The sequence below is a fragment of the Platichthys flesus genome, chromosome 15 (assembly GCF_949316205.1).
Source record: "Platichthys flesus chromosome 15, fPlaFle2.1, whole genome shotgun sequence".
NCBI lineage: Eukaryota > Metazoa > Chordata > Actinopteri > Pleuronectiformes > Pleuronectidae > Platichthys > Platichthys flesus.
In genome coordinates, this window is record NC_084959.1 from 5,811,614 (window position 1) to 5,826,035 (window position 14,422).

Below are 14,422 nucleotides of genomic sequence, written 5' to 3' on the forward strand. Positions count from 1 at the left end.
ACCAAATAGGATGTTTAATGTACCACCTTGCTTCATCACTAAGATTAAAGCTGATCCAAAATTCCCCCCCTTTTTTTATTTGTGTATCATGCCACTAAAAGCTTGACAGTATGGGCAATTCATTTTGTGATCCATGTGGTTTTACATTCAATTTATCATGATATATTTTTTTATTATTTGTGAAATAAAAGAGTCTCAGACGCCAAATTTTATTTGTATAGCCCATATTCACAATACACTATTTGTCTCATAGAGCTTTAACGTGGTGTTACATCCTCTGTCCTTTACCCTCAACAAGAGTAAGGAAAAACGAATAAAAACCCTTTTAACAAAGAATGTAGAAACATTTTCATTTAATCAACGGTAACAATCACAGCTTTAATATCAGTAACGCCCACATCATGAATGATGTATATATATGTCTTCATCATACCACATAGTGCAAACCCATTAAGGTTTTTTAAAGGAATATTCACAATGACATAAGTAGCCAGTAGTTGCCTACTTGTAGCAAACAAAGCTTTAAACTCAAAGCTCCCAGGTTATTAAGCTGAACGCATTTAAATCAACAAGGGTAGACCAGCTATTAGACACACCTCTCAGTAGAAAACTGAGATCCTGAGTATATACTGAGAATAAACTGGCAAGTGATTTTCAAAACCCCAAAAGCATGTCTTAATATTTGATTCTTGAACCTGGATGTACAGATTTAGCTGATCCCATTTCAGATGGTTAAGCTGAGCCCTAGAATTGCGATGCTGAGGCAAAGAAGAAGAGACTGAACAGCTTGTGTAGAGGCTGCTGTTGTTGGCTGTGCAGTGGTTGGAGTGGCGTTCACGGTTGGCGCCGTTGTCCGGACCGTGAAGGAGCAGGAGCCTACATTACCCACCTGATCCACAACTACTATCTCCACATCAGGTGAACAGCAAGACGCATTATAGGACACCAGCGTTGCATTACCAGCGAGCAGGCTGGTGTTACTGGTCCCGTTGCCTCCTCTGAAGCTGATGGTGTCGATGCCCGTCCCGTTCACCCCATCGGTCACCTCCACTGACAGCTCCCACATGGACGCGCTGCAGTCTGCAGAGCAGTTGGACTGCAGGCTGAGCAGCTGACAGCCTGGCTCAGTGAAATCAGTCACCTGCGGAGAGAGAAGAGAACAGTAGATGAAGTCAAGTGATTTTACAACAAGGACGAAGGGCAAAATGATTTAGAGAGTTACCGGGATGAGGACAGTCAAACGCAGAACGACATAGTTGGCGTCCGTGCCTCCTGGAGCATTGACCTCGATGGTAAGGGTGACATCGGTGCCAGATGCAGTGCCAGCAGGGGCTGTGATGTTCACCGTGCCATTAGCCCTGCTTCCAGCGGTCAGGGGCAGAGTGGATGGGAACGATAGCGTAAAACCTTGGTCATTGGTAGCTTGGATGGTGAAGCTTCCTCCTAAGCCATTACTCAACACAGAGAAAGGGACAAAAAGAGGTACTCCTGGTTCCAAGACACCTTCTAAATCATCCTTCAAAAACAAACGAAAGGAACAACATTCAGTAACAGGTGAAACATCAGAACTGCAGTTCAGTTGTTAGCCCGATGTATTTTACGTACAGCAGAAACAGTCAAAGCAGAGGCACGGATGGAGTTGGATGACTGCCTTTGGAATAATATAGCTGCTCTGGAGGAAGTGGTGCTGCTCTCAGTGCTCTGGCCCTTCACAAGCACCACAAACTCACCCGATGGAATACTGTCGAACCGAGCTACGAATTTTCCTTTCCCCAGACTCTCCACGCTGCCGTTAACCTGCTCTGACGTTAACGAGACCACCAGAAACACTTCTGTCACTATGGCAGACACCCCCCCGGTGACCGTCACCCTCAGGCTGGCGTTGGCACCTTCAGGGTAAAAAAAAACAAAAAGAGGAGAAAATCCATTCAAGCAGGTAAGAAGTTGATTCAAATAATCTTTTAAGTATCACAAAGATCTGGTGCCTTTACCAGCTCTGGGGCGATTTTCAAGGACTTCAAAACCTCCCAATGGGCCCTCGGACAGCTCCAAAAAGTCAGAGAGGAAGTCAATGGAACTCTCACCTGAAAAATATAAATGGTCAGAAAATGTGAAACCTTCCGTGACTTAATTCACTGTAACGTCACTTCTCTAAGGAAAATGGCTGAATGTGCAAAGTTTTTAAAATGAGGAGATATTTCCGCCTGAACCAAGCTGGCTGATATTGTCACAGCTTTAAACACATGAGTAGTTGACCGTTGATTTTATGGCTCAGTAGTTTGGCCGCACATCTTCCATGTTGAAGATCATAGGCTCACAATGCAATGTGAAGTACTCATTATGTGATTAAGCAACATAATCCCGGAGGCCGAACCTTTGACCTTCAGTGTGTAGGGATTTGTTGACACAAATCTTATTTCCCACAGTCCAGCTTGTGTTGTCAGCTCCAGAGTCTGGAAGTTTCCCACTGACTGGGATGAACTGATCAAAGGTCCCGTCAGGTTAGCGCTGCTCTGAGACACGCCTAGAGAAAACAATAAACGAATAACACTGGTGAACTAGTTAATAAATGGTTAATAAAAACGCAGTAATCGCTTTAACCAGTAACAATGACAGATCACCTGAGGGACTGATGAGAGTAAAGGCGGCCGATAGCCCAGTGATGAAGATGGTGAGGTTTTTTACCGACTCGTCCACTGTGAAAGTGAAATTGTCGGATTTTCCAGGACTCCTGGCCGCTTGCAGAAGGAGAACCTGGAAGATTAATTCAAATTGATGACACAATTTAATCTTGATCAATCATCTAAAAATGGCTCGTGCCAGTGTGAGTGTTTTGTTTGTACCTGAGCGGAGCTGGAGGACTCTGTAACGATGGTGGTGGCCGCGAGCAGCTGACTTTTTGTGGTCTGTATAGCCAAACCTCCCGAAGCCTGAGCTAGGTCCGCGTACACCTTGGAAGATTCTTTTGTTATTGCTCTGGGTTGTTGTTGTTGTTGATCGTTGGTATTATTACTCTCTCTTCGGCGACGAAACCCCAGACTGCCAGTTATCATGAAGTTCACCTTAAAAGAAAGTCGATAAATGGGACCATGAGAATTAAAAACATGGAATGTATTATCAGTCTGTAAGAAGATAAACGCTCATATTTGGCCAATTAAACAACAGTACTATATAACCTGGTTGTAACACAGCATAGAATCCTTTACAAAGTTTTCCTGTTTTAAACGTCATGGCAATGACTAAGTGCTGGTAAGATTGAGCTTTGTGTTTTTGCGTTGGTATAACCAGGCAGGCTGGTCTCATCAAAATTTCGTAGGAAATGCTACTAAAAAGGAATGCACTAGAAGTTGTTTGAATTCCACGTAATCGTGAGTCAGGAGGCTGGGGACACGCGACCTATGCGCTTCTCTTGCTTCGTGAAAATAAAAAACATTCATCTAACCCTAACGCTGATATGAAAAGACATATGAACTCTGCACCACGGTGATTTAGCAGGTTGACAGCCGCAGGAAGAAGCTGTTCCTGAACCTGCTGGTCCGGGAACGGAGGACCCTGTAGCGCCTCCCAGAGGGGAGGAGGGCAAACAGTCTGTGGCTGGGGTGTGATAAATTGGGTTGTTAATGAACAAAGGTGTCTCATACTTGGACCAAAGTGAGACATATGATTGTGTAGAAAGCAAACATAAATATTTTGACCATATCTGGCCATTAAATACCACTTAAAACAGATTTGACAGATTTGATCCAGCTTGGACCCCAATGGGGTCTGAGAAAGTACACCCCAGAGGGCCTGTGCTTGGAGCAAGATGAAAGGTAAACTTTGTCGTAGAACAAAAGCAAAGACATCATCGTAAAGGTCTTGACCTCGGGAGTAACATTCTGTCAGTGGAAAAATTGTGGATGGTTCCTGCTCCTCAGGGATGACCTTTGAACCTTGCACCTGAGTCAGCTTTGATGGCTTACAGGATGGAAACTAAATATGCAACAGACATGGTATGAACTGTTTTGGAAAGGTCTTGAACTCCACTACCATAGCCTAATGCAAACCTATGGGGGGCGCCACTGAGTAGGGCCAAAACCTTATAAAAACTAGATTTTACAGCTTTATTAGTAAGAAAAACTCAATCTGACTAAATACGTGTTTTTCTCAACCCAAAAAAACATAAAAAAGCAGGCAAGGTTCACGGTCGCAATAACACAAATACGTGCACAAGCAACCATTACAGAAAGTGCTGCAACTTTAAACACAAACTAGCAGCAAGCTAGCTTTAGCTCCCCACAAACAGCTGTTTTCTATTTAAACCTGCTGCTTCTACCGGAGCTACACAGACACACAGAAGATAGCGTTAGCTCGCTGCTGCTACCCGTAAACAAACACCGACACGTCCACCAGAAGCCGCTGACATGGAGCCAGCAGCCCGAGGACATCGACCAGCGAGCCCGAGCTGAGGAGGGGGCTGTGGCTTGTAACTTACCCCGCTCCCCGGCTGGTTAGCGTCCCAGCTGGCTAGCTTCCCAGCTTCTAACCCCCGAGCTGAGGAGGGGGCTGTGGCCCGTAACTTACACCGGTCTCCTCCTCCGCCAGATCTCCGCCTCCGGGGGGGGGGGGCTATGCCGTGTAAACTGACTGTGACCTCAATTCTGGTCGTAATCCCATTTTGCGCACTCTAGCGTATAGTTTCTTACATAGAGGAACCACAACATATCGCAAGAGTTGTTTTTTTCCAGAGTTTTGGGGACGGCAGACATGCCAGATACCCAAATTAACGTTTAGAAGCACTACAAAAGTGGAATTTTCATAGTATGTCCCCTTTAATCAATATATTGGCTATCTTTTCCCTACCTTTGAAGGGTGGTGCCCCGAGGTAACTTGAATCAATTAAAGTTATGATTTAATATTCATATTTTTAATATTCATATTTATATTCTATTTTGACAACCAAATTTATTGAATGTCGAAAGGCACACCATTTGATGGTATCACGTTCAATGCATTATTGCACAACACCACTAACTGTGAACTATTGAGTATTGTTCACACCTGTTCATGTTTCTCTGGTCAAGCTTTGCTGTGCTGTGAATTATTTAATTTACAGTAAACAGTGGAACTATCCAGTTTGACTATTTCCCATATTAAACTCAAGGACGAGAACCATCGAATTTTCTTTAGCGTCCCAACACTCATTATGGCTGTTTTAGCATACCTCTGTAATTATGTCATTCATTTGATAATAGGCAGTTATTATTTTAAATTTCTAAGTAAATTCTCTGACGTAAATTTCCTGCAATATTAATTTCCCCGGCCTGTGCTTTTACTCGGACCAAGGACAATACTCACCACTGATTTGGTTTGTTCTACGAGTGTGAGCACTGCACCCAACAGGTAATCGTCTTTAGCAGATGCATCAGTGAAGAGGAAGATATCAGACGCTGGAGGAGCACCGGTTAAAGCCAGCTGTACGGAGGAGACAGGCAGCACCAACGTGTTTGTTTTAAACCGTTATCGTGGGACTTTGCGGTGTCAGATCTTGAAGTAGTCTCAAAGATTTCAACAGTACCCGAAGTCCTGAAAGACTCAATTCTGGAAAATCTCCTCCACCAGATGCAGTAAGCGAATTGATAGCTCTCTTGAAGGCCTCTGCATCTTGGGTCCTCATCAGGGGCCCAAAGTCTGGGTTTCAGGTAGAGACGAGAGGGGAGAAATTATTATATTTTTCATCTTTGTGAGTAGTTTACGATTATTGTTACCATTCTCACTTAAAAGCCAGATTTATACCACGGACATCATGAACTCTTGGTATCAGAAGCTCAAATGGTGCTTTGAACTATTAGTGCTGCTGTGATTCAGGTTCAAGGTCAAATAAACATTGATGTACCTTGACCAAACAATAAATCTGATTGGATGACAGCTAATGTTAGCAGTTGCCCCAAGGGGGCAATCATAACATTTACCTTTTGGGGAGCTGTCATGTTATCAATGCTTTTGAATAGTCTATACTTAATATGGCCTACAACCCGGATCATGGCAGTACTATATTGTTATGTTGAGAGTATTTGAGCTTCGAGTGTGACGGCAGAGGAGAATTGCAGCTGTGCGAATATGATCTAGCGTCGGAAAATGTCGTACAAGATAACGACAGATGAAGGTCAACTCATTTCCATTGTGACGGTTTAACAGACAAAAAGAGTTAACTCTCTGTAGGAAAAATGACCGATGGTCCCACCTGGATCATTGAACGGTACGAGAATGTAGGCCGAGGGCTCGTCCTCTGTCCCCACTCTGTTGTTGATAATAGAGTTTGTGACGTTCCTCACTGCCTCGATGTCATCACTCATGCTTCCCGTGGTGTCTATGCAAAAACAAAGAGCTTTCCCTTTGTTGATCCCCATCAGCCTGAGGAACGAGTTTTCAAAAAGGTGTGATTAACTTTGTGATTCAGAATTTTAAGGTGTATACAGTAACTGAGTCAGATTGGTTTCTTACTGTAGGAATGTGGCGTCACCGGCAGCCCGACGAATGTCTTCCAGCACCTGCCTGGTCGCAGCGATGGCCATGTTTGCTGCTTTAAAGTGGAGATGTCCGTGTTCGGAATCAGTCTCGTCTTTGTTGATCCCACCCGTAGGATCAATGCTCCTTGTTCTGTCAAATCCACCTCCATGGCTGCATTTTCCTGTTTACCGTTAGAAACAGAATAAGAATGACATGCTCAGCTTGATCCATGCCTCTTCTATCTGTGACACCATTCCTCCATAATCATGAGCGTTTATATGTAAATGCATTTCAGCTTAATTACCCTGGCTAAGGCGGTTATGTTTTGACCCGTGTCTGTTTGTTGGTTGTTTAACTTTTTTCCACGATTACACAAAAGCTACTGAACTGATTTCTAACAAACCTGCTGGAGGGATGGGGCCTGAGAAGAACCCAATGTTGGAACGGATGCAGATCAATGTGGTGACTACTGTGTGCCACGTCAGATATTTTAGGTCTAACTTAATTTAAAGGTGTTAGTGGCCACCAGCGGATGTTAGGTACATAAAATGTCAAATGCTGTGTATTGCTGAGAAAGCCTGGCACTGCGGCTGTCTTGTATGCGATTATATAACTCCATCACTCTACAGAAATGTTTTCTCCCAGGGTCATATGAGGTTCCAGTAACCATTGAACTTCGACCACTGAAAAATGATCTGTTCATCTTTGAGTTTGAGTGACAACTGGTCCAAATTTGAAGAAAGTCCCCAAAAGTGGAGATATCGTGTTCGTAAGGATGGGGCGGATGGACAACCCCAAAACATAATCCCCCTGGCCACTGGGTGTCGCCAGAGAGGAGGCATGAAAACCACAGCTTCCACAGGTTTATTATACTTGGATGTCCACATTTCATGAGAACATGATTCAACTAATTGTTAAATATGGGCCATATCTGTAAAGTGGACCACTTTAGGCTCACGTCTCATTTTGTTTCGGCCACTAGAAAGCCATTAGTGCCTTATTATTTCCTGAGGTGGCCCACATCCTTCTGCCATCTGGGAATCACAATCATAAAACTAGCATTGGATTTGGATCCTGTCAATGACCCAGTCAGGTACATGACGACATTTACCATCAGGTTTGGAGGATCCTGGCAAAAATTCAAAATATCCTGTGGTGAGTATCTTCTCCCGCAGGATGTCCTCCAGAATGTTGTTCGTGCAGTCGTCTCCGTTGCAGCTGCGACAGGTTGCTCTGCTTTTGGCTGTAGATTGGATGAGATTCAGTTTAGTTGCTGTTGAACACAATCAACACCAGAGCAGTGAAATGCAGTGGAACATCAGACCACATTGAGCAAAGAGGAGTAAAAGTGCATGTGCACACGAAAAAAAATCTGTGTAAAGAATAATATGCATACAGTTTTTAAATATTAGATACAATTGGTTAAATAAAGTAAAATCAAACAAGTCTGTGAAATTGTCACACACACACTGACATTATAGCTTCGATGTATTTACCTGCTGTTTTTCCGAGGCTTCCTGGTTTGATCAGCTTAGTGTTTGGAGCTGTTTCATCCATTTCCACCCAGTTGCTGTGACTGTAGAAATCCTTTAGATATAAAAAGGTAAAATACAGAAGTTATTTTCACCCAGATCCCCCCAAAAATCTTTCTTGCAATCGAAGCACATTTTTACTTCATAAAGTACCTTGAATAGAAAGTACCTGTAAAGAATGCAGCAGTCTTCCCAGAGTTTTTCTCGCCGCTTCAAAATTCTGGAGCTTATTGTTTGCTTTGACAGCTGATAATCCGCTCGTGATGAGTTCCTTTCCCCTCGTGAATTCCTCGTTGTCGAAGTGATGAGGGGCGCTGTAGAAATACCACTTGTCTATACCCACATTTTTGTCCTGGATATACTCGATGGTTTGACTGAAACTCTTGGAGGATTTCGCAGCATCACAGGCAAGAGCAACAGACTCAGCAGTGTAAGGCAGTGTCTAAACACACACACGCAAACGCACACACACACATGCACACACACAAACACACTTTTATTACCCTGTAAATTATTAATTTTTATTTGTTTAATTTAGCTTGATTCAACCCTTACAGGTAATGTGAACTTTTTGCCCTCAGCCAGAGCCGCATCACGGCAAACATCCAGCGTGGTTTCAAGGATGGCACGCTCAGTGATCTCCTGATGATTTAGAGAGATCCCATCAAAGATACCAAAACCATGAGCCCCAATCTGAAGGAGCACGAGACACAGCGCAGCAAACCAACCCATCACTGCAGCACCTGTGTGATAGACACGAGGGAGAGAGTACAAACTGAGTTTCAGGTCAAGTTCATTTGTATAGTTCCCAAACACAATATGCAATCCGTGGTACTCCCAAAAGCTGTTCAGCCAGAATGTATTTGGACTACACTTTGTAGATGTAAGTAGTGCTCAGGTGGACCTTTTGGCACGGATTACCATTATTATTAATGTACTTCCTCCTCCTAATGTCACAGTTTCTACCGTGACAGTCTCTTAACTTGATCTGTCGGTGAAAAATGATCCACCTATTCTTTAGAGCCTTACATTTCTTTAAGGTAATCATTAAATCTGTTATGATTAAATCACTAGGACAACAACAACCACCAAACCTCCTAAACAAGTTTGCGTCCATTGTTCAGATTGACTTATTCACAGTGGTGAATTTTACTGAGGTTTTTTTTGGACTCAATTTAACAACTTTACTTAAACCTGACTTTGCATATTCACGCAAATGACACAAAAATTTTTCCCAAGAAGTACTTAAGGATGATGTTATAAGAAAGTTACCTGATGTTACATGATTTTCACACTTTTAACTAGAATAAATTTAGCAAAATGTAAGATACAAAAACACACAAATGTTCATATGCAGGGGATCAAACAAAGCAGAGAAAGTCGTTTTGGTGTGGCTGAGTTGTTACAGATAGTATATACAAAGATATATATATATATCTTTATATATACTGTAGCTCTGATTATTTAACATCGTCTCTTCTATTTCTGTGATCAGAATTAAAAGCTTGAGCTGATTGAATTACCGAGGGCTACCATTTACATACATTCTGTGCTTTAACTATTTGACTGATGGTATTAATTGCAAAGATCTATGATAAATCGATTATGTTCTAATTAATTAGTTAAAGCATTTTGGTATCTGCACCTGCATAAGCTTTTCATTCTGATATCACAAAAATCCAAGATTTGGGTAAAACAATCATAAGAATGCTAATGCAGTGAAAATAAGAGCTGGGCGCATATAATAATATTCTAAAAATCTAGACTCTGTTTAGTACAAACATTTTATTAAAATCAACAAGGTGACAGATGTCACTTTATATATATATTTGTTTTAACATCACTAATATTCGTTAGATATATGAGTGTTACCTACCTTATGTCTTGAAGTCGTCTTGGAGACTTTATCTCTCATGGAAACAATGCCATTTATAAGAATTCACATCCGGGGTGGAGTCACTTGTTTGACTGGTTTTCTTTGTCGCACCATTCAGGTTGGATTTTCATCATACTTTCATTCATGGGAACTTGCATTTGCTCCTAAATTGATTTCTTGTAAATGGACACAGCTCAAACTGTTCTATTGATTTGATTTGACTTGTCCTTTATTTAGGCAGGAAGTCTATGGTTTAAATACAGCATGAGCTCTTCAAGCAAAACTAGAAGAATTGCTTCATAGAAAACATGCAAAACTGGTGCAAAGAATTCTATACCTCAAGGCCGGAGATGTAGTGAATTCACTAATATAGTCTGTTTTTAAGTTTAGAGTGAAGATCACTTCAATGTCATCTCACTGATCTGATTGAGCTCTGTCAAAAGAATTCATAGATCTGAACCTTTTCAATAAATGATCATTATGCATTATAAAGCAAACTTTTCATAGGACCTTGAGAGACACTTTTGTTCAATTCACCGCTTCACTGAGGGTTATACAGCAACAAATTACACAAACCATCAAAAAGAGATGTGTGATGGGATCATTTACAAACATTTATAAACATATATTAACTTATATAAACTGTTATAAGGCTATGATCTGATGTCTAGCCTGATTAAAATTCCCAGTTTGATTAAAAAGAGTTATTTTTAGCAGTGCTACCTGATTTTAAATGGAGTTATTCTATTTATATCTCGTGTTGTTTCTACCATCCTTGATTCTACCTCTGTGTGAAATGTTCTTTATAAATAAAACTGTTGTGAGAACATCACTGTTGGATAAAACAGTTAAAGTGATCAGAACCGAAGCTGTTTTCCTGGTAAAGGTTGTGACCTCAGTGTGTCGGTACCACGTGATGAGTCAGCGAACACCGGACCTAAAAACATTCACTAAGTGAGTGTTGTTGGAATTCAGTCCGACCATGGCAGAGAAAACTGTTTTCACAAAAGAAGAACATATCTGTTGTCTCTGTGTTCATCCGTTTTCAATCATCTTGATGACATGCTACCTGAGGAACTTGGCTGGTGATGGTATGTGCTTTGTAAATAGTTGCTGTTGCATTGTTTCACCATTCAGGACCTGATAAGGAAGTTAGTGCACGAAGTTGGTCAAACATGCTCATGCAAAGAGGTCAACTAATTAAGTTCTCCTCCCTTCATGAATGAACTCAGAACAGTACAGGGATCCCTTGACGTTGACATTGGATCACGTCTAAAATTCTCATTTATTCAATCTAATTTAAAAATCCTCTCTGGGTTTATCCCCTTTATAACGTTTAAATAGAGTTAGAGTAGAACTCAGTCAGTTTCCTGCTGTATCAATAATCCCAAAAATTTATTTTCAAGTAACAAGCGGGGGAAAGAATACAAAAGAAATGACAACAGAGAAAGTTAAAGAGGAGAATCATACTAAAGTTAATGGGAAACAAGTCTTCAGTGAACCTATCAGGTCAGACCTTCACTCTGGTGCGTGAAGCAACAGTTTGTAAACGATCGGGGTCAAAGGTCAGTGAGGGATTCACAGCCGAACGTCCCAGAGAAAACCACTGGATTACTTTATGTAAAGATGGAACCGTTTGTATGGGACTGTCTGTGCTGTTTGCTTCCTTCCCTCTTCCTGTTCCTGCTGAGTCTCGTCCTCCGCTGGCTCAGAGCACGTTGTCGGACAGGACGGGCGTCCATGACAGAAGAAGAACCCGAGCTCATCTGCAAAACATCCGCGCTGGCAAAATATCTGCTGCGCCACTGTGGCTCTCTGGTCAGGCCGAGGCCGGCTGCCTGGCCCAGGGGAGACCCCCACCTCCAGACCCTGTCCGCTCTGCTGTGTGGACCTGCAGGAGACACAGTAGAGTTCACCAGGGACAGTCTGCTGCTGAGAGACGGGGGGATTGTAGCGGTGGACTGGGCTCTGGAGAGCGGATTGGGTGAGAGGATTGGGAGGGGGAGGTGGGAGGGGAGGAAGGAGCATCAGTCGGGGGGGAAGGCGCTGGGTTGTTTCACCTCAACGCCTCCTGTCCTTGTCCTCATCCCTCATTCATGGGGAGGGGCGAGCCCTCACTTGAAGGCCCTGTGCCATCAGGCCATACGTCAGGGCTTCTACGTGGTGGTGTTCCATCCCCGGGCCACAGCAGGGTGCCCGCTGACCACAGCACGACTCACCGAGTTCGGAGACCCGGCTGATCTTGAGCAGGTAAATAGAGAAAACCTTAGAATCAGAGCAGGTGCGTACTTCTTTTTTTTTATAAAGTTAATATTTTGAGTTGATATGTGCTGAAACTATTAGTAGATTCATTGAAGACAGAATATAAATATAAACGCTTTCAGTTTAATAATTTTTAGTAATTTTATTTCTCATTTGGATTCCTTCACCAACTCATCAAGTTACAGTTTACACTATGTTTGTGCAGCCTCATGTTAGTGAGGACTCTTGTGAGGTCGGAGGGGATTTGACCTACTTGATTTAATTTATTTATTATTAAATCTCTTTAATCTGCTGGAATTCTGTGTTAGAAGTCTATTCAGGTTACAGCAAAGATGGAAAGCAAAGATGGATCATAATATAAAAAACAATAGTTTTTTATATTTTGATTTTGTTGTTCTTATATATATTTTTTTTAATATTGCTCTTTTTTATCTGTTTTGTGGTTATTGCATTTCTCAGTAGGATCTTCTATTTTATTCTGTGAGGCTCTATAGAAAGAAAGTGGATTCCTTCTCTTTTGCAGGCAGTGACCTACATTCACAGCCGCCACCCGTCCTCCGAGCTGGTGGCGGTGAGTGAGGGTTCAGGTTCAGGGATCCTTCTCTCCTACCTGGGGGAATGTGGATCCAGCACATACCTGACTGCAGCTGCTGCCCTCTCACCTGTGCTCCTGGGCCAGCTGTGGTTCCAAACGGCCATGCCTGCCATTTATCGCTGGGGTGCACTGTTTCACCGGAAACTGCAGCTGAGGAGGTGAGAGAAGTTCACCTGAAAAGTGTGAAGTGTACAACACTGATATGAATATAGACGTGATCATAACGTTTACTTCTCCCATGGCTCCGTTGTAAGATATGCAAACTCCTTCAGAGGAGTTGTGGATGTGGACCGGGCCCTCAGCTCTTCCTCCCTGAGAGACTTTGAAGAAGCTCTTTTCTGCTCTTCGGCCCGACGTCCAGAGAAACCTCCACTAAACTCTCTTAACAACTCTGGAGTGAAGCCAAGACCTCACACTGAGAGGGAGGTGGCTCCCTCGGTGGCCTGGGCACTGGGGGAAAGGGCTCAGCCAGCTGAGGACTGGGACAGCTACTGGGAGAGGAACGAACCCCTGAGAGATGCAGATGAAGTGGCCGTCCCCGTGCTTTGCATCTGCAGCCGTGACGACCCTCTCCTCCCTCCTGCCTCCACTCTACCCATCACCCTCTTCCAGAACAATCCCCACTTCTTTCTGGTGTTGACGGACAAAGGAGGGCACTGTGGATTCACCCGAGACCCACAGGAGATGGAGGAAGGGAAGGATGAAAATAAGGAGGTGGAGGAAGCTAGCTGGAGTCACATCGCAGTTCTGGATTACTTCAGAGTGGTGGCTGATTTCCTGAGAGGGGAGAGGAGGGATGGGACAAGCTGGGGGGGTCCACTGGGGGGAAACATCCAGGCTGGGCAGAGGAACAGGGGCAGCACCATGGGCCCTCTCCGCAGGAGGAGAGCCACCGTGATGAGGAGGCCGAGACCTCAGGCACCAGAACAAAGCAGCGTGGATGAAGAAGGAGAGACCTTCACCTGGAAGAGGTCCTATACACGCTGAGGATGAAGATGGCAGAGGACCAGAAGATTCTATGATTTTTGGACTTTGTCAATCAAACGTCTGGAAGATAAAAGCAGCCAAGTAATGGACAGCTGTTGGAAACGATATTTTAGTTCAGGGAACAAAAAACTCGTGTTTTTTCAACAATTATTCTTGTTGATCATGTGGATAATGGGTTAAGACAAACTAAGATCGCTCATGATAGAATACATGGTCCAGGAAAAAGATATCACAATGCAGCGATTCAATACTAATCATGCAAGACAATCGTATGTTTTACCACAAACTAAACAAAATGCCCCTAAATAGTTGAAGTGCAGGATTCATTCTGTGATCTGCTGTCAGTTCCAGAGTTTGACACAAACTGAGATCACACAATGGATAAAAAAATGTCATAAAGTTGAATCTTCTAATGTGTCTTTGGTCTTTAACAAACACAATGTAACTTGTCACATGTGTCATTATTCAAATGTAAAATGACCACAAACTAGAGATATAAATAAATATTGATAATATGAGTAAGGACGATAATATGTTGCAGAAACTACTTTGTCCCACTCCTCCACTTTATATGTATTAAAACATGATGAATCTACGTTCAGAGCCACTTTCAGAAAAATAAAGTCAATAAAGAGAAAGTTTTTTAAAGCTTTAAACCCTTTTACTTTGTCATTCTCCTCA

General features: G+C 42.8%; 2 protein-coding genes across 2 annotated transcripts; one reads left to right on the forward strand and one right to left on the reverse strand.

The window, feature by feature from the left end:
- Positions 1-389: 389 nt before the first annotated feature.
- Positions 390-8,090, reverse strand: LOC133970152 (von Willebrand factor A domain-containing protein 7-like). Its single transcript, XM_062407003.1, has 13 exons — positions 7,986-8,090; positions 7,601-7,732; positions 6,484-6,670; positions 6,224-6,393; positions 5,558-5,670; positions 5,338-5,454; positions 2,844-3,062; positions 2,622-2,754; positions 2,375-2,524; positions 1,992-2,084; positions 1,606-1,889; positions 1,223-1,516; positions 390-1,141 (listed from the first exon to the last, which is right to left on the reverse strand). Exons 1-13 carry the CDS (start codon positions 8,044-8,046, stop codon positions 725-727), a joined length of 2,370 nt encoding a protein of 789 aa, XP_062262987.1. The 5' UTR covers positions 8,047-8,090; the 3' UTR covers positions 390-724.
- On the forward strand, positions 8,062-14,397 carry LOC133970153 (protein ABHD15). Its single transcript, XM_062407004.1, has 3 exons — positions 8,062-12,147; positions 12,683-12,912; positions 13,009-14,397. Exons 1-3 carry the CDS (start codon positions 11,524-11,526, stop codon positions 13,739-13,741), a joined length of 1,587 nt encoding a protein of 528 aa, XP_062262988.1. The 5' UTR covers positions 8,062-11,523; the 3' UTR covers positions 13,742-14,397.
- Positions 14,398-14,422: the final 25 nt, after the last annotated feature.

Excerpts from the sequence above, each read along its gene's own strand:
- LOC133970152 (XM_062407003.1), bottom strand. The coding sequence starts at position 8,046 with ATGGATGAAACAGCTCCAAACACTAAGCTGATCAAACCAGGAAGCCTC. Across the intron at positions 2,755-2,843 it reads AGTCCTCCAGCTCCGCTCAG|GTTCTCCTTCTGCAAGCGGC; the intron begins GTACAAACAAAA and ends TTAATCTTCCAG. Across the intron at positions 1,890-1,991 it reads TGAAAATCGCCCCAGAGCTG|GTGCCAACGCCAGCCTGAGG; the intron begins GTAAAGGCACCA and ends TTTACCCTGAAG.
- LOC133970153 (XM_062407004.1), top strand. The coding sequence starts at position 11,524 with ATGGAACCGTTTGTATGGGACTGTCTGTGCTGTTTGCTTCCTTCCCTC. Across the intron at positions 12,148-12,682 it reads ACCCGGCTGATCTTGAGCAG|GCAGTGACCTACATTCACAG; the intron begins GTAAATAGAGAA and ends TCTCTTTTGCAG. Across the intron at positions 12,913-13,008 it reads CGGAAACTGCAGCTGAGGAG|ATATGCAAACTCCTTCAGAG; the intron begins GTGAGAGAAGTT and ends CTCCGTTGTAAG.